The sequence below is a fragment of the Epinephelus moara genome, chromosome 14, assembly GCF_006386435.1.
Source record: "Epinephelus moara isolate mb chromosome 14, YSFRI_EMoa_1.0, whole genome shotgun sequence".
Classification (NCBI taxonomy): domain Eukaryota; kingdom Metazoa; phylum Chordata; class Actinopteri; order Perciformes; family Serranidae; genus Epinephelus; species Epinephelus moara.
The window spans coordinates 2,704,835-2,731,419 of NC_065519.1; the positions used below are offsets into that span (position 1 = coordinate 2,704,835).

General features: G+C 41.6%; 1 protein-coding gene across 1 annotated transcript in view; it reads left to right on the forward strand.

Annotated features, from left to right (window-relative positions):
• akap6 (A kinase (PRKA) anchor protein 6) overlaps positions 1 to 26,585 on the forward strand; it is a 286,320-nt gene that overhangs the window by 60,804 nt on the left and 198,931 nt on the right. The window contains exons 4-11 of the mRNA XM_050062199.1: positions 4,564 to 4,673; positions 5,232 to 5,373; positions 6,410 to 7,018; positions 7,236 to 7,592; positions 9,612 to 9,752; positions 9,887 to 10,045; positions 10,154 to 10,414; positions 26,341 to 26,463. Coding sequence (XP_049918156.1) covers positions 4,564 to 4,673; positions 5,232 to 5,373; positions 6,410 to 7,018; positions 7,236 to 7,592; positions 9,612 to 9,752; positions 9,887 to 10,045; positions 10,154 to 10,414; positions 26,341 to 26,463 — 1,902 coding nt within the window. The remainder of the gene's footprint in view (positions 1 to 4,563; positions 4,674 to 5,231; positions 5,374 to 6,409; positions 7,019 to 7,235; positions 7,593 to 9,611; positions 9,753 to 9,886; positions 10,046 to 10,153; positions 10,415 to 26,340; positions 26,464 to 26,585) is intronic.

Genomic DNA, 26,585 nt, shown 5'->3' on the forward strand with positions numbered 1-26,585 from the left:
CTGTCATGCCCCTCAGTGTGTGATACCAGTACAGAAGGCACCCCTGTGGCGTCTCTCTGAGAAGCACCAGACTGTCAACTAACTCCAGTGTAAACCCATCTGTAACAATATTTGATGCTCAACACAACTGACTTAGTATTAAGAGCGAGAAAGTCAAGGGTGGATGGGTCAAACAAACACAAACCCCTTTAACACTCTCTGTTCAAGGCAGAAATATTGTGCCGTTTTCCGCCTCGCTGTTCTGTATATAAGATACGATCATGGAATAGAGGGTCGGAGTTATCTCGCCTCTGAGCCCCAAATGGAGGTTGTAACCACTCCGCAATGATGTCCGTATGAACAGGACAGGGTCATGGGCAGGACAGGTGTAATGTCTTGAGGACATGTTATGCATTTGACCCACTGCCAGAGATTTATAAATTAGCTGTTAGCAGTTAGCAGCTAACTCAAACAAAAATAAGCCAAAAATGCCCACAAACTGTAAAAACAATGAGGTCCAGGAGCTCCTCACCCTCGGAGCAGAGGACGAGATCAGTTGCCATATAGCAGGGACGCTAAATGATTGTTACCATGTTGTGCCATTGTTATTATTTTTAAGCACTGCTGACAGATGTTATATGTCACACTAAAGGCAGACATAAAATTCGTCACGCCTCCTTTGATTCACAATGCCAGCATGTTGTCTAAAATCACACACTAGAGCGACATGATGGTGCTGTTGTGTGGTTCTGTGTAAAAATGCAAAGGTGGCATGAAGAAGGGACTTCATAGCGGCTCTATAGCGCCATCTCTGTGTTAAAAGGGCCACAGTCCTTCAGCCAGGAGACCACAGTTTGTGTCTCATGTGAAAATTTAAATCAGGGTTTCATGTAATGTTACATAACTTTGTCTGTGCATCATTTAAGTGACATATTGACGTCACATTACGTACTTATTGTAGCCCAAAATATGATTTTCAGTTTTGTGTCACATACAGAAATTGTCTGTATTTGATGACCTGGGATGATAACGTGTTGATAAGCGACACACGAGAGGTATTTAATCTGTTTTTAATATAAAGACATTGATTAATGAGGCTGCTTTTGGGCAGTTTTTTGCCTTTAGTAGATAAAGATTGTGACAGGAAGTGAGAGAGATGGTATGACATGCAACAAAGGTCCTCGACTTCAACCAGGGAGGGTACAAATGCATGGTCAGCCTCCAGGCCACCAGGAGAAGTTTAACATCATTTGCTAACATAAAAAAATCAAATCTGATACAGTATTGAGTTAGCTGGCTCGTGCTGTGCCGGATGTCCGTCCAGTTTTGGTCAGCAGCCGCTTCTGTACCAACAAAGGAAGCCAAACAGCATCCTAATTAAAGAACGCCTGATTTTCAGACTGAGGTCAGACTCATGATGGATGATGTAAACTGCTGCTGACCAGTCAGCACCCCCAAACTCTCAGCTAAATCTGTCAGACACATGTGGGCCAGAGTCGTCTCACACTTGGTCATCCGGAGCCAGAACACAGCCAGTTGTGCATGATCTGTGTGACACCTGTACAGTGAACACTGTGCTCATACAGGTGAGATGAAAAGCTGTGTGTGCTCTGCAGCCACCTGTGTATCTGAACATGTATCTGCCCACACTGACTACATGCAGACAGCATGTTTCCAGCGGGGCTGCAGCTCCACATACTGTAGTGACAAATGTATTTTGGAACGGTGCTCAGCAGGTCACGCTGTTAGCCAAGTTAGCATGAGCCAAACTGGCAGCGTGTGTGACCTACATTCTCACATGCCGGGCGGTCTTTTAATCCGACCGCAGCAGAGAGGGAGGTGTTGTGTTGTTCAGGCAGGTCACCATGGAGGGAGCAGCACGGTGACTCAGCGGGCCGGAGGTGGATATAAAGTATCTGTCCAGGGTTCGGAGCCAGGTCACCTGTTTTTTAAAGGTCGTCTAATTTTAGTTTGGATTAGTCTGTTCATTGGAAAAGCAGTAACTTATTTATTGTCAGTAAGGCCGACGTTAAAATCAATTCATATTTATTAATAAAAAAAGCACAAGATGCACCTGAATCTCACTGCCTCAAATATTTACCATTTATGTTGACTTTTAATGTCAGTGTCATTTTAAAAAGCTGTTTTTGTCCTTTTTCGTGGATGTGCACCAGAACAATTTCAGAACAAAAAGTTTGAGATTTAGGCAAGGCAGATTTATTTCACACATTTCAGCAACACTGCAATTTAAAGGTCTCTACATAAAATATCAAAAGCATCAAGACAAGGTGCAAAACAAACAAGAGAAAGAAACACATTATAAAAGGACATTTAAAAGAAGTTCAGAGAATAGAAAATAAAATTAATAAAAAGACTAAGACAGGTTTAAAATACAAGAATAAAAGTTACAGTGCAGTTTAAGAAATGAATAAATATTTGATTCAATAAAAGGCAGAAGTGGCCCCAGAATGGAGCCTTTGGGAACTCCACGTCATTTTTGTCCGATGAGAAGGACCTGTAGAAACAAAGTACTCCCTGTCTTTAAATAGGAATCAAACCACTTTAAAACTGAGCCAGAAAGTCCCACCCAGTTTTCTGATCGATCTAGAAATATGTTTTGTTGACAGTGTCACATGTGGCACAGATTTAGTATGAAAAGGTTTAGACTGTGTGTTAAATACTAAATATGATGCAGTGGATTAATGAATGATGACAATAAAATAAAAGCATTTTGCTTCCCATTTGTTTGACTGTTGTGAGAATGACTTATGAGCAAATCTCAGCTTGTATTTCAGAAGATAAGAGAACTTGACTCAGTATGTGGTTAGCCTAGCTTAGCATAAAGACTGGAAGCAGGGAGAACACACAGAATACACCAACACCACTAAAACTCATTGATTAACACATTTTATCGTGTTTATTAAATTTGTACACATCTGTTTGTGTATTGTTTTATATTTCAGTGCTGAGATAGATTACTGTTTTTAAAAGTAGACATTAGACTCATTTCCATCTTTTCATCTTACTCTCAGAAAGTAAGTGAAGAGATCAAGATCAAGATCAAGATTAACTTTATTGTCCCACACAGTGGGCAATTTCTCTTGGGCCTTACACCCATACTGCAGCCATAGATTTACAATATACAACATTGTACATAGACAAATCAACATTATACCCAGCGTAGCAATAAGAAACATTAAAAGATAAATAAATAAATACCATTATACACTAAAAACACCCCTGTTTAAAAGCTTTATGGACAGAGGTATGAATGAATTTTTAAATCTGTTCAGTCTACAGGGTGGCGCTCTGAATCTCCTACCAGAGGGCAGTAGCTCGTACTCTGTGTGCTGAACATGAGAGGAGTCATTGATGATCTTATTGGCTTGACTTAGAGAAGCCTGTTCAAAAATAGACTGCATGGAAATGTGCTCTTTGACACCCTTTATTTTCCATACAGTGTGGATCCATCTAACAGTTTGTTTTTTTAAATGCAAAATACGTTAAAGCCCCAGTCTGTAAGATTTAGGTACACATATTGGCAGGAAAGGGACTGTAATATATCCATTTTCTTCAGTGAATAATCACCTGAAAATAAGAATCATTGTGTTTTTGTTTCCTTAGAATGAGACATTTATATCTACATAGGGAGCACGTCCTCATATATGGTGGTCTACAGTAGCCCAGAACAGACAAACCAAACACTGGCTCTAGAGAGGGACATTCACATTTTTGTTTTAACCAGTTTTAATCAGCTGGTCTGTTTGTTTGGTAGAGGAAGAGGCCTCTATGGATAGTTCAGCTCCTGGTAAAAACCTCCAGAACAATGAACACTGAAGGAATTCTACCCAGGAGAAGTTTCAGTTGGTTGCAGTCTGCAGTCCTCACTGCGTGACGCTGCTGAGTCACAGTGACTGTGCACTGACAGTGTCTTCATTGTGTGTTTGTAAGGTTTTTTTTATCAGCACTTTAAATTTAACACTGTTACTGTGAGTTTTAGAAATGGAATAAATAAAAGTGGGAAAATAAGTGCGCTCTCTCATTATAACTCAGTCCACCCCGACTGTGATCTTTTTACAACATCAAACTTAATGACACTGCTGATATTTTTGCTAAGTGCTTCCCTGCTGGAGTCCATCTGTCTGTCTGTCTGTTTGTCCGTCCGTCCGTCCGTCCGTCCGTCTGTCTGTCTGTCTGTCTGTCTGTCTGTCTGTCTCTGTCTGTCTGTCTGAGTGAGTTTAAAGCATCTTAATTTAGTTCAGTAATATCACTCAGATATAAGTGTTTTTATGGAGGCAGAGTTGATCCCTGACTGACGTGTTCTCCATGTTTTCACACATGAACATGGAACTGATCCCACATGAAACTGACTCACGTTTAAAACTGGAGGCGTGACGTTCTCAGTTCTGCTTTTTCTCCTGCTGTCGCACTCTGAGGATGTTTTTGTTCTCTACAGGTTCCTAAAGATTTATACCGTTATACACACTGACTTTATATGTGCGTTTGGTCACTTAGTAAGCCTGTAAGTCTTTATTTTGTATTTTCTATTTTTGCTAACGTGCATCTGTCTGTGTGTGACTTCAGGACATCTGTGAGGACATCTCAGACCATGTGGAGCAGATTCATGCCCTGCTGGAGACAGAGTTCTCCCTAAAACTACTGTCCTACTCCGTCAACATCATCGTTGACATCAGGTGAGTCCTGACAAGATGAGAAAAGTCATACTTTCAGTTTTTAATGGTGCTTCTGTGATACTTTAGGATTTTTTTTCCTGTTGCATAGTTTCTTGTAGGTTTAGTGTTACCGCAGAAAATCCTCTTAAAGAAACACTAGACTGTTATGATGTTTATTCTTTATTTTGTAAATTAATAAAACATTCAAATTCTAACTTTTATCAGCAATTTCTAAAGTTATGCACCTTACATCTAAAAGATTCCCAAAACTTTTACTGCACCTCTAAAGCTGCTTGTTATCACACCAGTAAGGAAATAACTGACTGTGAATGCATGCCAATTATGATTTTAATAAGTGCTCACTTATAAGTTAAAAAACAGGGATAACAAATAATAATCTTTATGTTATCAAAAAAGGGATGAAACATGCAGTGAATACGTAAAGCAACAACTTATAATGTCAAACCTAGAGATCCATATCACTGCACACAGTCTCACATTCGTCAGGTTTGATATTTGATTTATTTATTAGTATTTAATGACTGCATAGTAAAGCTGGTTGTGTCTGGTGTGGTTCAGGACGGTGCAGCTGCTGTGGCACCAGCTGAGAGTCTCAGTTCTGGTTCTGAAGGAGCGTCTGCTGCAGGGCCTGCAGGACTCCAACGGGAACTACACACGCCAGACTGACATCCTGCAGGCCTTCAGCCAGGACCAGCACCAGGTAACAACACACAACATTGTGTTGTTTACATCACAACAAGCCTCTCACAACAAATCACTGTTTTGTTACGGTGAACTCCTCGGCACCATCACAGTGTTCTGAACTGAATCTTTATTATCAGAGGAACTGACAGTTCTATTTTTATTTCTCTATTTTCATGTTTGTGTTGCTGTTGCTGTCAGAAATACAGACATAAAGGTGGCAGCAACAAGTCTCCTTGTGATCTAAAAGGTGTTTTGACTCTGATGGAGACACAGTGGTGTTTGAACGTTGGTCTGTTTGCGCTATTAAAGGCTGTAAATTGATCAGTCCTTTCTTCTCCCTTGGAAACCCTGAGAAGCACCTGATTTGGCCACATGCTGTTGGATGATGCATGTGGAGCCTTGTTAAGAGTCAAAAGGAGACTTGTTGCTGCCACCTTTATATCTGTGCTGGACTATGGCCATGCTATATACATACATGCCTCTTCACAATGCCTATGCATGCTGGATTTGCATTGCTCTGTGTATGCTCTGTCCACCTGTTTACTTAACTGTCGGCATATTCTTATTCATAAGGCGGTTCTTGGACTGCTTTTTGCAAAAGTACATCCCACAAAACAAATATGACTGATTCTTACTAACTGTCACTTAAGTCTGTACCAAACTGGGCAAAATGGTGTTTACATGCAGCTCCCTTGGTTTGGAATCGGTTACAAAATTACCTGAATTTTGGGAGCTGGTCTCATTAAACGCCTTTAGAGTAATTATAAATGACTTGGGAGCAGGCAAATCTACATGTAGATGTTTCACATGTTGTTTGATACCTTATAATTCTGTCATTTGTTACTCATTTTCATTTTAAATTGTTAAATGTTTTTTGTCTTCTGCCTGTCTCAGCCAGACACTCTTGAAAGAAAAAGTTTTAACCTCAATGAATATTTAACTCCTGGTTAAACAAAAGTTAAATGAAGACAAATAAAAATCATCTTTCTTGGAACGCTTTGACTTAAACCATCAGCCACCAGATATTAACATGATTAATTCTTCCTCTCCAGACTCGCCTGGACGCTCTGACAGAGGTGGACGACTGCGGTCAGCTGACCATTCGCTGCAGCCAGGACTACTTCTCATTAGACTGTGGCATCACCGCCTTTGAGTTGAGTGATTACAGCCCCAGTGACGAGCCTGAGGCCCAGGAAACTGAGCAGGACAGCGAGGAACCCCCTCAGGAACTCGATCAAACCCAAGGCCCAGAAGGCGAAGGACCCTGCCTCTCGAATCACGAACTCCATAACAGTTTACCTGAACTCGCCACGCCCGCTGACTCAACAAACCACAACCATTCTCCGTCAATATTACCCAGTATCCCCAGCCACAGTGAAAGTGCGAAGCGCCCTCTGCAGGGTGTGAGCCACAGCACCGAGGTGTCGCCCACACAGCCATCACTTCCCAAGAGAGCCGCTCTGTTCTCGGACGGAGGAACCAGGGTGGAGGACAGGAGGGGAGGACTGAGGAAGGTCAGCCCGCTCTCTGGGCTCCAATTCCAGGCCGAGCTGAGTCGGAGCACCCCGTCTCTCATGGATCCTCCAGACCGCTCCAAGTTCTGGTTGGAACTGGACTCAGTTTATCCAGAAAATGTTTCACAGTCCTACGAGAGTCTGCAGGTTTGTTTTCTGTACTTGTCTTTATTTTTTCACATAGATGAGACCTTTAGATATAAAAACTGGGTGCAACAGAAACTTATTTGCCCACTTTGGAACCCTGGCATTTGTAATTATTTTGTGTAAATAACACGATGATGTTGGGTGTAGATACTTGACTCCCCAGTGCTAAGGTCTGGTATCGATTGCATCTCAACCGGACTCCATTTTAACTTGGCAGGTCATGAACGGGCGCAACCTCCAGAGAAACAATGTGAGCTCCAGGCAGGGAGGACGCTCGCAGGGGAGCGTCCAGAGACTGCTGACCGACCCGAGGAGCCCATCTGGGGTCAGATCCCCCACCACCGCCCCCCCGCCTCTCCAAGCTCCGGTGTCTCAGAATGAAATATCAAAACAAATGGAGAGGACGCAGAAGGAGACACATGCACACAGTGAGGGGGACTCTGACTCCTCGTTGCCCTCCCCCATGAGGGAGCAGTTCCTCTCCTCAGACCTGGAGGCGTCCGGAGAGGAGTCAGACCCCCGACCACGGCCCGGCAAGACGGCGGTTTGGATCGTGAAGCGCCAGGGGCAGAAGGTGAGCGCTTATTAGTTTTGTTGAGGAGAGAAGTTTAGAGAGTTGAGGATGTGTTAAAAGTGTGTTTCTGTGAGGATTCGTGTGAGACAGACACAGGAAGTAGACGGACAGGGATCCACAAACTCATTCTGAATTCAGACAGCAGAAACATTTTAAAAACTTAGTCTGCATAACAATTTGCAAGTGACCACATCAGGGGCCTCATTTATGAAACTATGTGTATGAACTATTACAAATGTTTCCAAGTGCACAGAAGACAAAACGGCGTTTGCCAAAAATAAAATCTGAATTTTAAAACTGTGCATATTTGGCTGTTTGCAGATTTTTCTTTCTAAATCACAGTCAGCTTGAAAATGTTTGCACATTTTCGCGCCTCATATTCAGCCCACAAGAAACATTATCCATAAATTGTCAATGCAGATCTGTTATGAATATTGATATACATATTGTCCTGTGTAGGATGGAGGCAGTGATGCAAACAAAAAACTGATTTCTGCAGCAGCTGTTCATGCAGACAGTTCAACAAAAAAAATCCCGAAATAAACAACAGTCCGTCACCAGAAGAAAATGTTGGTGTTATTCATTTCTGCAAACCACAAACACGATTATGTACCTTTTATACATATCATATCATTTCTAAAGTGACGTAGTGTATGAGCTGACTTTGTCATCAGGAGGTGGGGGAGATGGTAAATGGCACATCACTTAGGTGAGACGCTGCTAAGCTGCAGTGTGCACTGTGTTTCCAGCAAACTTTTAGGCAGCAGACATGGATGTTTTTAGGGACCTGTTGCTGCCATGTTGGAGTCAAACTCAGGCTTTCCACTGTGACCTCACTGAGCCAAGAGGAGCTTCCAGTGCTGTTGCTGCGGCCTCGATAGCCAACCAGGACCTGAGCTGAAGGAACCAACATCACTTGAGTTCCTGTAGTGTCAAGCTACTCATGATGCCAGTGATCGGCAGAGGCTTTTGGGTCTCGTGGTAAATGACAATTAGAGGCTCCACAGCAGTTTTTAACCCAGTATTGTCACCCCAGACCTTTGTAAATGTATAGACATTATACACAAATGGCTGTTATGTTGTCTTAAGGGGAAAAAACATGTACTAACAATGGTACAACAGCAGCTTTTAGTGTTTTAGGTGAATTTAGGGGAATTTTACAGGACCGCTACGAGGTGAAACATGCAGTTTTACCTATTTGCTTCATAATAACGTATAAATGTAAGGTATCCATGGTTTGAAGAAACTTAGAATACCAACAGAGAATTGTAGCCACCATGGTCAGGCAAGGAGGTGAATCATTTACTGCACACTGCCCGAGTGAGGACTCTTGGCTTGTTATTAAAAATAACCACTATGCTTAGCTTCAAAACTCAGCATGACAGTGTTTTGCACAAAAATGATGTGAAAAAATGATGAAAATCCCAATTAGTGAAATATTCACAGTATCAGAAGATTTTGTTAGAAATCTAAAAGACCTTTACTGACATAAAATAAGAGTTTTAAATCAAGAACAATGTGTTTGAGGCACAATCAATTGAAATCCCAATTTCCAAATCACAGGAGCTGCAATGTTCTGAAAAAGATAAAATGCATCACAAACAAGTGAAGCATTGTGGTGCTGCAGAGTTGCCCCGGCCTACAAATCATATTCCAGACATGAGGAAAGATGCTTGTTTGCTGCAGACCCCATTTTTTCATTGAAAATAAAAACAAAAAAATTACCATCCCCTCTAAATTGGGGACTCATATTGCAATTGCTGTATCTGTCACAACAATTTTTTTTGTATTTTTGCGCAGCCCTAATGGATCAAAGAATTAGTAATGAAGAGTAGAAATGTGACAGAGAAATTGATGCAAACTGGATAAATTAAGATGCTGGTTGTCAAAGAAGCAGCACAAGCATGTGTTTACTGCCCGATAAAAACAGTGCTCATTTTGACTGTGTGTGCAGCCATTTTCAGTTTGAATCAGATGTTTCAACATGAAATGTTTTGATCGTCCCCTCTCCTCCGGCAGGGCGCCCAGGTTTCATCAAAAGCCAGCCCAGACAGAGAGCACTGGTATGGGTCAGAGGAGTTCCTGGCCCTCCCTGCTCAGCTCCGTAAGACAGAGATGCTCGCGATGAAGCTGGAGAGTCTGGCTCAGTCCATCCCACTGGTTAGTCCACACTAAAGATTAACTTTGATGTGTTTCTTATCCTGAACATATATAAAGATAACCATGTGAAGAATCTTAACCTGAGTTAATGCACATGAATGATAAAGAAAGACCACCTCCATTTTGTCCTGCAGAGGCCCAGTGGCTGTGACTCTACCCAGGATGCTTTGCAGGATGTGGATGACTGGGATTTGACAGAGCTCAACCCAGACTGGGATGTCGGGGAGAGCGCGGACAACATGAGCAGCATAGGAGAGAGCGGGGACGACATGCCTTCTCTTCTGCCACCACTGGTATATCAGCATATTTCATCTTTGCATGTTTTTGACTCCATAAAGGCTGAAAAACATTTTCCTGATCCTGAATATATTCTCAAGACGTTCTCTTCCTCGCCCTCTCAGCTTCCTTACAGACGAAACCTGGTCAGCCGCTTTAGCTCCACCTCCTCCAGCGATATCGCTCCCTCATTGGACGAAAGCATTGAGTCCGGTCCGTTAAGCGACCTGCAGTCTGAAGAGGACGAGGGACGGAGGTCTGCAGACCGTCGCCTGCAGCTGATAACGCCCCCGGTGGACATGCGTGGAGGTGCGTCCCTGGTGCACCAGCTGCTGGAGGACATTCAGAATCAAGACAATGATCCCGCCATCTGGAAGAAGATAGAGGTATGGAACAGTCTTCTTGTCTGTCTGACTCTGTCCCTGCTTTCATATGTTCATCAGTGTTTTAGGTGTCTTTCTTTCTCCAAGGAAACTTTCATGTTTTCCCTGAAGGTTTATTTCATTTCATCAAAGTGTAATAGTTTTTTCTGACACTTGTAGAGGTCGTCTTTATTTCAAGTGAGTTAGTCTGCCTCTTCTACAGACAACAAGAGCTCCAAACTGAATGCACTTCACTGTTGCTGTGTGGGGTGTTTATGGTGTTACGCTAGGCTACATTTCCACCAGATCCAGCGAGGACAGTAGCAGACGCACTGGCTGCTTGAAGGGTTCACCGAGGTGACAAACCCTATCGTAGAAAGCACCTGGTGAGATAAACGCTGTGATAGTTGGATAGTCCCTGGTTCCCTGCTCGCCATTTGAAACAGGAAACAACATGGCAGCCTGCTCATAAACTTCTGCTATTCTGTCTAAACAATCCTCCAAAATATATATGCCTAGAAATAGAAACAGGCAATGGCACGACTAAACTTTTTCCATTTTACTCTTTAGTGTATCAATGATAATTTCTTAGCGTTTTGCATTAAAATCAAATTGTAAATGTTCAAATATGAAATTAATGGGGATTCAACAGGCTCTGAAAAGTACATTTTGTTCCACCTGTTGCACTATAGGCCCCCTTGCATAACCTAACTTTAACCAAATATCAATGTCTAAAGATGTTAGTAGCCAGCTGGGTTGGTCCAAGTTTCGTGAGCCAGGTTCATTTTGCTGGACGCCCTCACTTGTGTAAGGTTGAATGTAGTCTGATTTATACAAATACAGACCCGGGAACGCACCGCAAATCCCCTCCGAACCCACCACAACATTCCCGCCCTGCACTCCACGACTGCTTCTCCTGCTCTCCAACTTTGTATCTGTTGTGGCTGCATTGGTTAAGTTCCTGCAGCAGAACCACAAGACAAATCTCTGCACTTTCATTCTGACAAAGGACGACAAGTTGAACCGAAACCACCACAACGCTGGCGCTTTTCTCCCTCCACTGCAGCCGTCTTGATGGATTGGAGGGCTGGTATCGGATCGTCCCGTGGCCCCGTTAATTCATCACCTCCCTTCTAAAGGTCACGTTTGATTGGCAGGCGGATTATTGATGATGCTGCCCGGTGAACTAATCAGTCATATCTGTCATATTGAATATGGCGAAATGTCAATAGCTCTGGGGATTCGTTCTCCTCATGGCTGCTCGTTTAATTAGCGCTATAAAGAAGCTCTGCCGCCTCCCCTAATTTTTTTTATTGTTTTATTTTATTCAGGTTTATTTCACTCTCCCTCTCCTTTATTGCCTTAATATTCTAATTCTGAATATTCTTTACTCCCCCGGCAACATTTTACTTTGCTGCTGTAACATCCTGGTTTCCCCTCGGGGATCAATGAAGTTCAACATATCTGTCTCATCTGGTGTGCGGCGGGTCAGGAGCCCACAGACTGAATCAGACCACTCTAATAAGACTATCAGTGAGGATGGTGAGGATATGCCGCGATCAGTCAGTGAAACTGGGAGGGGACGTCCTTGGAACTGGGATCAGTGACCCGGAAGGTAGCGAGTTTGATCCCCTCATCAAACTGTGTCCTCCGTATTCCCAAATTCAAATCAGACCGGCCTCATTAGGATTCATAATTAACGATGATTTGACTGATGAAATGTCAAAGCTGTCCCCGGCTCTTCCTCTCTGTCTCTCTACCTTTTGTGCTGTGGAAATATTTCGATCCCTTTTTAAAGCGGTCGGACAAACAGAAGTCCGTGTGGGGAATCTCAGCTGACTCGTTCACATTCTTTATCTGCCTGATCCAACTCCTCATTAAAGTTATGTCATGATGAGAGTGGAGATATTTTCACACCCAACGTTTTTTTTTTATGGCTCCACCTTTCCAATAAGTAAGAGATAAAACGTTTTAGGTGCTCTGATGTATGATAGCAGAGACTGCTTAGATGAATCCATTATTTATTAAAATATCAAAGCACCTTATCGTGACATTGACCAGCCAATCAGAAACAAGTATTCTTGAGGCTTTGATGTGAATAAAGACGCATTGTGTACTTGTAGTATAGTGTTAGTTTAATTAGAGCCTTTTCAGTTAAATCCACCTGTAAAATGATTGCCCACTATAATGCTTAGAATGACATTGGCAGTGTTGGGAGGGTTTACTTTTGAAACGTGTTCCACTCCAGATTACTGCACACATGCCCTAAAATGTCATTTATAACGTCCCATTACGTCAAAGGTCAAGGTCACTGTGACCTTGACCTTTGTCTCATTCTTGTGAACATGATATCGCAAGAACACCTGAAGGAAATTTCTTTAAATTTGACACAAATGTCCACTTTGACTGAAGAACAAACTGATTTGTGGTCAAAGTTCAAGGTCAGTGTGACCTCACAAAATTATGTTTTGGCCATAACTCAAGACTTTGTATACTAATTTATAAAATTTATATGAATCTATAAAGCCCCGTCTCCACCAAACCCTTTCAGTCCAGCCCCTCTGGAACCAGCAGTGACCCTTCAGACATGGTACCTAGACCCTCGGTCTGTTCAGACAGTCCTCTTAAATGTGGGCGGGGTTGTTGTCACTCACTGCTCCGTCCAGCACTCGCTGTATTTCCTCATCAGCGGTGACACAGATGGAAGTCTGCACCTGGTTTATCGTCCACAGAACGAGGCTGCACGCCCACATTTTCAGAACAAAATAGAACAGGCTGCAGTGAGAGTCTCTCTCCATGGGATATTTAAAAATAGCAGCTTTGTGCATTTAGTCCTTCTCAGGCAAGCTCAGGGGTTTAGTGTTGCTGTAGCCCACAGGAAGTGAGGATTAGAATATATGACCTTCACATAATCCGCTCCAAATTAATCTATATTTTTAAAGTCATTACTAAAAGTGTGTGTCATATAAAAACTAAAGTGATGGTCAAAGTTGTCACAGTGAAATTTAAGGTGTGCTGATGGATTCACGTCATCAACTCATGCATTGAGTAACATTACAAGTTAATGTTCCACCTTAAAAGTTGCCCGCAGTCGGCCCAGTGAATGAAGTTAGTGTCCGTCCTCTACTGACCAATCAGACTGCAGTGTTCACAGCTCCACCTTTTAGTACCAGATCTGTGTGCTAGGTACCCCAACAGAGGGGGGACCAAACATGGGGACGCTAAGGAACGCTTCTGTTGGTACCATCCACAACTTTTCACTGTGGGAACAGAAAAAAAGCGTACTGAACTGAACCGTACAAGACTGCTTGGTGGAAACGGGGCTTAATAGGATAAAATTATGACGTTTATTGTGACTTCACTTCACTTTTTAAACAGAAAACACATGTTTTATATTGTGATATTTACTGGCAATATATATCATAATAGAACAGTAGTCATTTTCAGACAATAGTCTTTTATCCTGATGTGTAAAATCAGACGTCAGTGTGAGGCATGGCCAGCAGCAGAAGCAGCTCTGGGTACAGACTACAAGCTTAAGAATCAGTTTCCCTTGTAAAAAGCAGCTTCTCTGATTAGTCTGATGCTGGTAGAAATTTTGCCCTCGCCCTTGTGGCGTGCCCTGAACGTCTCAGACACAATAAGTATCTATAATCCCCGGCACGTTCAGGGCCCTGTGCAGCTTCCCCTGAATCATTCAGACCCCCTCTGGCGCTCAGTGTTTCAGCTCTGTGCTCATGTGAGCCTCAGTACAATGCCATAAATGTAAAGTATTGAGTTTGGAGTTGATGTATATGAACGCATGCATCTTACAGATTCGGAGCATCGTAGCTGGCAAGACTCTTTAATTGCTATCGTGTGAAATATTTATTCCCAACAGGATTACAGAAATAAACACTCATTCCAAAAAACACCTCCCCAAATCCTGAAATATAAAAGAAAACCTACCATGAATTATGCTCTGCTGGCTCACACATGGCACCTCGTGTTAACACACACACACACACACACACACACACACATACACACACTCCTCGTTCCTCTCTGCTCCTGGGTAATTAGCTGATTAGCTGCTTAATTAGCAGCATGTAATCATGGCGATGGATGAGCTGCCTAATTGAGGAAGTGAAGAGAGGAGAAGAAGAGTCTCAGTGTGGAGGATGACATTCTGCCTCTCCGCAGAGAGTCTCTACTGAATACAACAGAGTAGAATAAACCAGAACGGAAAAATCATCCGTCCAGGGAAGAGAGGCTGTGGAAAGATCACGATGAATCAAATCTGTCCAGGAAGTGTCGTCTCCTCGGGGGAGAAGGATTCGGTTGTGTTTGTTGTCGGGGCTCAGTGGATTTGGTTACGGTGGAGAAAAACAGAGTAGAATATAATAGAATCTCCTTTTAGCTGTGTTGTCAGTAAAATAAATCAGGATGGGTGAAGACATTTTATTTTCACCTGCACAACGACCGGGTCCATTTACAAACCAGTGTTTTGTGCTGGAAGAAAGAGCAGAGATGAAGCCTGATGTGGACTGGATTTAGCCGTTACACTGAACTGGTAGTGAAGTGAAAACCTTGTCATTGTTTATTTTGAGTTCATAAATCATATGCACAGTCACAGTATTATAGTATCAGTTGATTCTAGATTTAATTCTTCTTTACACAAAAAGGAAATAAGTGGAAAATCTGGTAAAGGTGCTGCTTAGCTCCAGTTACAAGTGTAAGGCTGCTGTCAGCCCTAGAGTGGTCTCCTTTGGTCTGAATCAGGGACTCATGTTGTTCCAAAGTTGTATAATTGCCTAGAGTTGGTTCGTGTTCTCACGGCAGCATTTACAAGAGGACCAGATCAAATGCCTTGTGTGAGAAAGCTGCTCTTGATTGGTCAGAATTTCCATGTGGGAAAAATCCAGGAAGTAAAGCAAACGTTGAAGAAGAGTACACTTGCAAGATAAATGTGACACTTTCTAATGTCACAATGGAGGGACAACTACGCAGGTTGATTTTAGCGCTGCTCATCGTGGACTATATTGCTGTCATTGTTCATTTTAGTCAAACCATACAGTTTGAAAACGAGGCGCGGCTCCAACTAGAAAACAATGTTTTGATGCATTGGATGTGCTGAATGTGCATATTAAGGCAGTACAGGAGGAGGTGCACATTAATAATCCTCCAGGACTGTAACATGCTCATGTTTAACCCAAACAATGTGTCATGTGACTGCAGTTGCTTCACATCCAGGTCGGAACACCTTCTCACCACAAACCAACCGCACCAGAGTTCCTTTGGAACCAGACTGAGACCACCTCTTCAAGAAGGTCTCAGTCCTGTTGCTTTGGTGCCCTCATTTCAAACTCAACACTTCCTGTATCTGTTAAAAATTAAAAGCCCATTATAACTTCAGCTGAGAGAACCCCTTCATTTTCTAAAAAGGCTTTTATTGTGAAACATTTGCAGGAACTTGTTGTGGCGGATTCAGTGACTTGTATGTTTGCGTATGGTGCTGCACGATTTTGACTCCACTATCGCGTAATGTGACGTAGAAATGTTGTGTAGTGTGAACCAGACATTAACTGCTTCTTTCACAACTGCTGTGCTGCACAGATGATTGTTTAAACCCCCCCCCAACACTTTCATTGTCTAATTCACAAGTTAAACTGCGCTGTATGAAACAAACCTAAAACATTATGAGAAACATTTACTATTTCCTGTTTTTTCCTCTCTGTTTCCTAGTTGTGAATTCTGCCTTTGCTGCTGGACTTGAATATTTTATCCCGTACTTCTTCCTCCCCATCTTGACCTTGACCTCCTCCTCATCCCCTCACATAATCTGTGTCCACATCACGTAACTCCGCGGCTTGTTTCATGAAAGTTTATGAGACAGACGCAGGAAATAAACATATAGGCAGAACCCGACTTTCCTAATTGAGCTGTGTGGGATGTGGCTCCTGAAGTGCACTGAAATGTCCTGAAAACACAAGTGAGGAAAAAAGCAGACAGACGGAGAGACAAACAGTCCATCAGTTAGATAAGTGTCCTACACGTCATGTGATCACATTGTATGTGCTGTCTGGGCCAGCGTCGGCGTCCTCAGTGTGAGGTGTCTGTGTGTTTGGCGGCTCTGCGGCACGCCGGCCTATCTGCGAGCAGTGGGAGACAGACAGACAACAGACTCGGATCAACACTCGTCTGATTGGCCCGGTGGGGGGGCAGGGACGCCCACCGACAGCAGAGAGAATAGGAAAATAAGAGAAAGATGGAGGAGGAGGAGGAGGAGGAGGTGTTTCTATAGATAAACAGGTTAAGGAGAAGGTAAAGCTGACAGGCAGCAAGTTGAGATGCAGAAAGTACATTTGTTTTCAGACAGTGGAGTCCAAAAGTCTGAGTCTGAGGAAACACTGCCCCAGTAAATACTTTATGATTTCACTGCTGATAGCTGGTGGCAATTTAAAAACTTAAACATATAAAATACAGATTTAACAGAATTTTAAAAAGCAGAAAGATATTTTTGTACTGAAAATGTTGGTAACTGATTTTTGAAGTGACATTTTTAACTCTATTTTGAACAAAAATATATTTTTGCGCTTTTCTCTCACAGTTTCTAATCTTTTCAGCTTTTTTAGTTGAAGCAAAGCTGCAAAATTGTCCACTGTTACAAGAAGACACTGGAACCTGCTGCGTTTATTTTGAGAAGGAGTCAAATAGGTTTTTAAATTGTATGATTTTACAATATAAGTCTCGTACAGCGACATTCTGTCACAGAGATGCAGTGAGTAATACAGTCGAGCAGACAGGTCAGTGTGTGTGTAATGTGCATATATGAATATGTTAAACATAAAAAACATTGTGGGGCTTAGGAGCCGGCTTTATCCCCACGGCAACAGACAGCTGGTGGTGGAGGGGTCTCCCAGCGATGATCTCAGGGACGCAGTCAGGTGTGACGAACGGCCTTGTCTCTCTTTCTCTTCTTCTTTCTCTCCATCTTTCGTCTTCACATCTCTGTTGTTCCCGCTCTTCTTACTTTATTTCCTTCCTTCTTTTTTTATTGGAAGCAAGTTTAAGTTTTCAGGTGGTAGTTTGTTTATTAGGATTCCCATCAGATATCACGCTGACGTCAGCTTGAATAATGAATAAAAACTGGGAATAAAAAGAAAATGAAAGCAGAAAAAATATAAATGTAGTTGCAGGAAGCTGCAGTCCTGTCTCAGCTGCACTGGCTCCATGTTTTTTATTAAAAATAATTTTTACTGAATTTCTAATCAAACTCTCCTCCCCTCAAGTTCCTTCGTTTCGGCCCAGCAGTGCAGCGTTTGGTGTGACATCTTCACGTAGTCAAACCAATAACTTCACCTGCTGCGGAAATTAACTGTCTCACCTCAGTCCTCTGACGTGTTTGTTGAACTCTGCTCAGAAAATTTATAATTTTACCTTCACCAGCTGCTTCAGTCATCAAAAAACTGTTAGCATTTCCCATTAAAACCAACTGATTCTGTTAGCCTCAAGCTATTCGTTACCTCACAGCTAACAGCTAGCGTGAAAACAAGATGTTTCACAGGACACGTCTTTGATTGTCTCGACTTGTAGAAACTCTTACTGGGCAACCAAGTTGGGAATTTGGCAGACTTTAAGTTCACGTGAAGATAAAGATGTTTTCAGTCTCATCAGCACAAATAAATAACAATAAACAGAGTTTTTTAAAAAAGCAGCACAACATCTGATTTAATTTGTCATCATGACAAACAGCTACATATTTTAAGATCTTTTATAAAAGTAACAGTACCACAGTGCAGAATTACACTGTCCAAGGTCCTGCATTCAACCATGTAATTAAGTAAAAGTACAGAAATATTAGCATTAAAATATACTTTTAGGAGAAGTGTGTAAGGTTTAGGGGGATTTAGTGGTGTCTAGCAATGAATTGCAGATTTCAACCAGCTGAAACTTCTTCTCGTTAGAATTCCTTCCTTCCTTTAAAATTTTTATTTTAAAGAAGCCTTTACTTGGAAATTAAGGAAAATCTTAACTTAAGGTTATTTGTGCAACTGTTCAACCAACTTTAAGGGATTTCTTAAGTATAAGACCAAGATATAGAGTAAACCTTAAATACTGAAGTGAACATTTTAAGAAAACCTTAAGGAAAAGACTTAAGGGTGTTGTGTTTTTTATTTTAAGGAAGCCTTAACTCAGACTTTAAGGGGAATCTCAAACTAGTAAAAACACTGAATAAAGCTTCACTTAAAAAAAAAAAAAAAAAAAAAAATCAGTGTTTACCCGACGCTGCTCATTGTCAAGGGGCTCCTAACCACAGTGGTCGACGTGAAAACGTGAATGTCCTCATTTAAAGCCAGTGTTTGGTTTGTCCGTTCTGGGCTACTGTAGAAACATAGCCCTGTGTAGATATAAACGTCTCATTCTGAGGTAACAAAAACACAATTCTTATTTTCAGCTGATTATACACTAAAGAAAACACACTCATTATAATTTATTTCCTTATTTCACCAATATATGACCCTGAATCCTACACACTAGAGCTTTAAGTAAAACTACAAAAGTATTAGCATCAAATTATACTTTAAGTACCAAAAGTACGAGTCATTGTATATATTTAGTATATATTTTTTATTGGATTATAATTATTGATGCATTAATGTGTTCATCACTTTAGTGTTGCAGCTGGTAAAGGTGGACCTAATTTTAGTTACTGTATACACGCCTGGGTAGATTCATCAATAATAATCTTTAATAATATAGAAGAATTTATTTATTGATTAAGATATTGTTTTAATCATCTGATTCTGTGAAGTAACATTAGTTATTAAATAAATGTAGTTCAATAAAAAGCACAATATTTGCCTCCAAAATGTAGTGAAAGTAGAATTCAATTTAAAATTAAATTGAAAAACATCCGTCGGTCAATAATGTGAAATCAGTTATTCAGACTGTTGATATGTACTTACATATTGCTTATATATTGATTTATGTTTTTTTCTACTGATGCTTCCTGTTTGCACTCCGTCCCTCTGCTGCTCTAATGTTGGAAATGTCCCTGCTGTGGGACGAATAAAGAATTAACTTATCTCTTGTCATGTCATGTCATGTCTTGTCATGTCTTGTGTTATCTTGTCTTGTCATGTCTTGTCTTGTGTTATCTTGTCTTGTTATCTTATGTTGTCGTCTTGTCATGTTATGTCATGTCTTGTCATGTCTTGTCATGTCTTGTGTTGTCTTGTCATGTCTTGTCTTGTGTTGTCTTGTCATGTCATGTCATGTCATGTCTTGTCTTGTCTTGTCATGTCTTGTGTTATCTTGTCTTGTTATCTTATGTTGTCGTCTTGTCATGTCTTGTCTTTTCATGTAATGTCATATCATGTCATGTCTTGTGTTATCTTGTCTTGTGTTATCTTGTCGTCTTGTCATGTCTTGTCGTGTCGTGTCATGTCTTGTCTTGTGTTATCTTGTCTTGTCTCGTGTTATCTTGTCGTCTTGTCTTGTCTTGTCTTGTAATGTCATGTCATGTCTTGTCATGTCATGTCTTGTGTTATCTTGTCGTCTTGTCATGTCTTGTCTTGTAATGTCATGTCATGTCTTGTCATGTCATGTCTTGTGTTATCTTGTCTTGTAATGTCATGTCATGTCTTGTCATGTCATGTCTTGTGTTATCTTATGTTGTCGTCTTGTCATGTCTTGTCTTGTAATGTCATGTCATGTCTGTGCACAAATCTCACTATTGTGCCTCAGTACAGTATTTAAGTAACTGTACTTAGTTGTTTTCTACTACTGACTGAATGAATTTTTGAGGCTGATATCAATAATTGTAAAAATCTTAGAGTGACATATCAGCCGATAACATATATAAACAGTCGTCATATTGACCCTTTATATTCGCCTGGCTGCTTCACCGGTGAGGCTCTACACTGAAGTATTTCAAGGTACCCCCCCCTCCCCATGATATGAAATAATGAAGTTGTAATATTATAAAATTATGAGCACACGTTGCTGCTCGCACTCCAGCAGCAGTTCTGTCTTTATATTGTGTTTGTCTCGTACTCTCGGCGCACGAGAATCCGACCTCTCGCCTGTAACATATTAATCATGGAGGCAGAACATCGTCTGTCGGGAGTTTGAGTCCGAACCGATCAGCATCGTCCTTCAGAAAGCCCCGTCAGCTGAACGGTAATTATCCGGCGGTGAAGAGGCGAACCACAGGAGGAAGAGATGAAGCAGATATCAGAGCGGTTATCCAGGCGGCAGAGGATCAGATCAGGCGTTTCAGCTCCCAGCAGGCCTTTCTGCCCCTCAGGAGCCTCACTGGTTTAGAGACATCAAAGCAGCCATAAGCAGCCCCAGTGCATGCTGGTCGATATCCAAACCAACGCCGCTGATCACGCCCACATCCTCTTCCTCCTCCTCTCTCCTCTTTCTCTCTCTAATTCACAGCGTTTCTCCTCTTCTCATGTTTAACCTCCTCATCTCACGTCCTCAGACTCCTCGCCACTTTTCTCATTTTATCTCAGTCTGTTCCTCTCCTCCTTCACTCCTTCATCCTTAGTGCTCTTTCCTTTCCTTTCCTTTCCTTTCCTTTCCTTTCCTTTCCTCTAGTCATCTTTCCTTTCCTCTGGTCCCATCTCCTCTCATCTTTCCTTCCCTTACCTTAATCTCCTTCCCTTGGCTCTCTTCACCTCTCCTCCTCTCTTCCTCCCCTTCCTCCTCCTCCTCTCGTCTCATCAATACTTTTGATTTCCATCTCTCTTCCATAACGAGCGGCGGAGAGATGGACGGAATCATATCGATGTTTTTTTTTTTCTTCATTTTTTTAAGGGTCACGGTTGTAATTAACATACTGCCGCTCAATCGGTCAAGGTTTCTATCACACACACACACGCACACACACCCACACACACTTTATAACTGTACACAAACACATAGACACCACTGAAGCATATAAGGTGTGCACAAACACACGTTTCATCATTACAGGCGAGCAGACACACCTATCCCCATATGAAGACACACACACACACACACACGTAAGATTCGATACAGCGATTTGTCGGCGAGGTGAAAGGATGGATGCACACATGTGGCAAGTAATTTCCATCAGATTTACCTTCTTCTCCGCAGCCTCCTTCACTCTGCCATTAGTTTTCTAGATAGCTCTCAGTGAAAGATATGAAACAAGGCTGGATGTATAAAATATTAGGATTGTCTTCTTGATGATCTGCAGTCACAGTTACACTTGTTATTCACACCAGATGTTTCAGGTCTGACTGGAAACAATGAATTTCGGCGCTCACGTTGCTGTATGTCTTCAGTTTTATGTAAATTACCTCCCTGTGTCTCTTTGTGTTGCTCGTGCGCTCTTTGGAGCTGGATGGTATCCAGACTACATAAACTTCAGGTTGCAGCTCTGCGCTGACCTTTGTGTGGTTTGTTTTCTCTGTGGAGGCGTCTCCGCCTGCAGAGCGCCGACTGAACCCACAGACTGGTGGAATATACAACAGACAGATACTTTTTATTATGTAGCCGTGGACTGAGGCATCAGGTTTTCAATTGTCTGTCCGTCTCATTCTCTTGAATGCGATGTGTCAGGAATGCTCCAGGGAATGTCTTCAGATTTGGCGCAAACATCCACTTGGATACAGTGATGATGAACCAATTAGATTTTGGTGGTCAAAGGTCAAGGTCAGTGTGACCTCATCCAAGTCATTCTTGTGAACAGGATATCTCAAGAACTCCCTGAGGGATTTTCTTCAAATTTGGCACAAACAGCCACTTGGACTCAACAATAAAATGATTAGGTTTTGGTGGTCAAAGGTCATAGGTAATGGTTACTGTGACCCTGTCTGTCTCATTCTTGCGAAAGGGTTATCTCAAGAACGCCTTAAGGGGATATCTTCTAATTTTGCACAAACATCTACTTGGACTAAACAATGGCCCCATCATCCAAGTCATTCTTGGGGCAATTTCTTTAAATTTGGCACAAATGTCCAGTTGGACTCAACAATAAAACAATTAGATTTAGGTGGTCAAAGGTCAAGGTCACTGTGACCTCATCCAAATCATTCTTGTGAGAAGAATATCTCAAGAATGCTTTAAGGAACTTTTTTTTTGGCACAAACATCAACTCTGATCCAATGACGGACCCATTAGATTTTTGTGGTCAAAGGCAGGGTTAGAAATAAACTGTTTTGCCTGTCAGCCACTGTGGCTGGTGGATTCCGAAATTTACCAGCCACTCAATAGATTACCGTTGTGTTTTTTGGCTGGTTAGTGAAGAAAATCCGGCAGCCACTTGCATGTTATACTAGCATTTGGCTAGGGGCTGGTGCTGATTTCCAACCCTGGTCAAAGGTTATGGTCGCTGTGACCTTGTGACCATCTCGTTTCGTGACTCTCAAGAACACTTTGAGGGAATTTCTTTAAATTTTGCACAAGCGTCTAATTAAACTCAAGAATGAACTGATTAGAATTTAGGAGTCAACGGTCAAGGTCACTGTGACCTCACAAAACATGTTTTTGTCCGTAACTCAAGAATTTATGCACTAGGTCAAAAGGTCAAAGGTCAGCTTGACTGTGACATCATCATGTTTTAACGTCATATCTCAGGAACAGAAGGGGAGACATTTGGTCAGATACTGAATTGGTGACTCTAATCTTGACACTGTGCTGATTGTATAGATCTTCTGTGTGTGAAGCATCCATGTTTTCACTGACATGGATGGAGACTGTCAGAGACACTGGGCTGGTGAGCGGAGTCATACAACCACAGGGTGGTGATTCTAGTTTATTTTAATTCAAAGGTTCATAAACGGCTCATACAAGATGCAGAATAGATTTAATTAAACAAGTACAAATCAACAAGTACATGTTTTAGCTCAGTCTTCTGACTTTGTCGGACATGTATAGTTTGATTTAATATGATGCAATGATTTTTGGAGTGACAACAAATGTTTCCTCTTTTTTATTTGTTCAATACATTAAATTTGCAAACTCATTTCTTCTCATTTTGAAATGAAATTGGAGCTACGCCTTATTGTCAGCTCTCTAATATTTACATTCAGTATGAGACTTGACTGTCGTCCCATTTGTTTAACAATATATTAGGTAACATTTCCACATTTAAATGTCTCATAACGTTTGGACCAGTGTTACATGTTTTTTGAGTTGTGCATTTACAAGACACAGATACATACAAGGTACAAGATACCTTTGTGTTGTCTGCCAGAAGCTTTCATAACTTTACCGTTCTTCCAGTTTAAAGCCAAATTTTTACAATACACTTTTAGATCTTGGTTGTTTTTAACTTTATGTTTTAACCACATGAAAGATTCTGAAGTTACCTGAGAAACAAGCTGAGCAAACATTAGCGACAGCTTGTCTCCAGTCTTTGCTGTGCTGAACAGCACTGAAGAAACACAGATTTTTGACATGAAACTGCTTTACTCAGTGCTTTTACCAGTTTAAATCAGCTGGTGTATTTGTTTTGGAAAATACCTTTACAGATAATTCAGCTCCTGGAAAAAAACCTCTCTGACCAATTAACACTGAAGGAATTGCTTCATCTTTTGTTACTGGTTTGATTTAGAGACCGCCAGCAGTAGAAAACTACATATCGTACGTTTTAATCCGAAAACAAACTGTACCTATGTCTGGCAGTGGGAAACATAACTTGGACGGGTCACCAAAGTGTGTGACTTTGACACCAGAGACTTGTTGACTTTGGTTTCTCTCAGCCACGACCACAGTCTGTCCCTGAAGTCAACCCAGTAGTTTTTCAGGCGGCTGATCAGGAAACGATCAAATAACTCATGTTTGTGACGGTGATTTTTACAGCAGGACTCATGTCTTTATGGTTATGGACGATGCTCGTTTGTCACTGCCTTTCATGACCATAAAAATATTAATCACAGCTTTAATTTCAATGAGCGGTGGATATTTTAGGCAAAGTAAATGAAACTCTTTGTCTGTTAAAGTTTTGCAGATATATTCACTAAAATTGTTTCCTTTAAGAGAAGTTTCATATTTTATTCTTGTAGTTTTTACGACAGAGGCGCAGAGAGATGAATAGTCTAATGAGTCTGCTAATATGGTTACTTGCATTCGAAAAACAAATACTGTAAACAGATTGATATCAACCCTCCAAAAGATCCACCTTTCAGTAACACTAGAGCTTTTTTACGTCCATGTTGCACCTTATAATAAATCTTGAAACTCCATCATGAGGACAGGACTCCAATGTGAACTGCTGCTAAAACAATAATGTCTTGTTTTTACATTTTTGGCGTTCACATTTAAAGCAGTGATCAGCAGGTTTAGCTTCGCAGGACAGAAGGAAACACTGGTTGTCTCTTTTGTTAGTTTAAAGGTGAATAATTTAACAGACTGAGCAGAAACAAAACCTGCTGCTCATATTAAAGGTCTTAAATCTTTCTTTCCTCTTTTGTTTTATCTTAAAATCACTTCTTCTCCTTTGTCTGATCATCTCTCTCAAGTGTTAACACCTCCTTTTAAGAATGACAGTTTAAACTCCTCTTTCTTTCCCTCCTCTTCACCTCCATCTCTCCTTCATGACTGAAGCTCTAAACTCCTCCTTTAAGCCGTCTCCTCTGCTCCTCGTCAGGAGTGAAGTGGATTTAACGGCAGAAATCAATACTGGAATCGGATACTTTTTCACTGCTGATCTTTTACTGCTCTTTCAACATTTTACATCAAGCAGAAAAGACAGAAATCAGGATGTTTAGCTCACGTGTTGCTCTTTTACAGTTAAATATGATTTAAAATTTGTCTCTGTGCGTCTTTGAGTCAGTAAGTCTCAGCTCTGAGCTCCATCTCTTCATCTGTCCCCCTCTCAGCCAGCAGATGGCAGTAGCTGTCCACCAAGCAACGAGCGCTCTTCTTCTCTCCCTCCGTTGTTTTTCCTCTCTCCTTCTTCTTCTCTGTCCGTCTGTCTGCGTGCTCTTACGAAGGGCAACCTTCCAGTGATGGAGACATACATGGTCAACTCTCCAGTGTCATTTATACCACTCTATCTGCCTCTGTATCTCTTTCTTTCTCATTCTGGTTTCACCTCTTCATCCCAGTGTCTCTCTTTATCCGCCTGTCTCCTTCTTTCTTTCTTTCTGTCCCTCAGTCCTGTTTTCTTATTCTTGTATTTTTCATCTTGTTCCTTTGCATCAGTTTCTTTCTCCGTTTTTATTCTACAGTGTTTGCTCTCTCGTCTCATCCTCTTGTTTTTCTTTTTTTGTTGTTCTTTTTCTGTCTCTTACCACCTTTTCTTTCCTCCTCTTTTCCTTTTGTATTTATATTTCTCTGTTTCTTTCTGGGATTTGTCTCTAAACATTTTCCCTCCCTGCCTCTTGTATTTTTTTCTTTCACTCTCGTCTTTCATCATCCATTTTTCAGTCTCTTCTCTTTTTTATTCTGCCCCTCCACTCTCTGTTTCTCTTCCTCCATCTTTCCCTCTCCTCCGTTATTTCCCTCCCTGCTATCTCTGGCTCCGTCTTTCTTTCTCCTCTTCCCTCTGTATTTATCCTAATGTGTGTTTACCTGTTACGTCCTGCGGGTCTCGTTTTTGTTCTCTTTCCGTCCTTGAATTAATTCATCTGGAATCAGCTCTGAAACACCGTCCAGCCGCTCCTCTCCTCTGTTTTTATTCTTCTCTCATCCTCTCCTCCTTCCAATCTGTTGCTCTGTTTCTCTTCCTGTTGAATGCCGTTACCTGTTGGATTTCTTTCTCACCTTGTTCTTCTTTCGACTCTCCAACTGTATTCTTTTCTTTTTTACGCTTTCCATCATTCTCTCCGTCCTCGGCAGTGTTTCCTGTATGTGTTGTGTTGTTTTGATGTGACTCCAGCAGGCTCTGGACAGCGGTGTTTATTCATGCTGCTATTATATTATATATTTTTTAAATTTTCTAAATCCTGCCTCTGTTCGTGTCCCTGTGCCTCTCTGGTCCCCAGTGTTTCGTGCAGCAGTTGGACGGGTTCATCTCGTGGCTGCAGGAGGCGCTGGACAGCACCGAAAACTGGACGCAGCCCAGACAGGATCTGGACAGCCTGAGGGTGTACCTGGACACACACCTGGTGAGAACACACACACACTAATGTTGTTTTATACTTACGAGGACCCTCATTTACATAACACAGTCCCTGAACACCTCACAGAAACCTTTACCCGATTCTTACACCAAACTTAAAACCAAGTC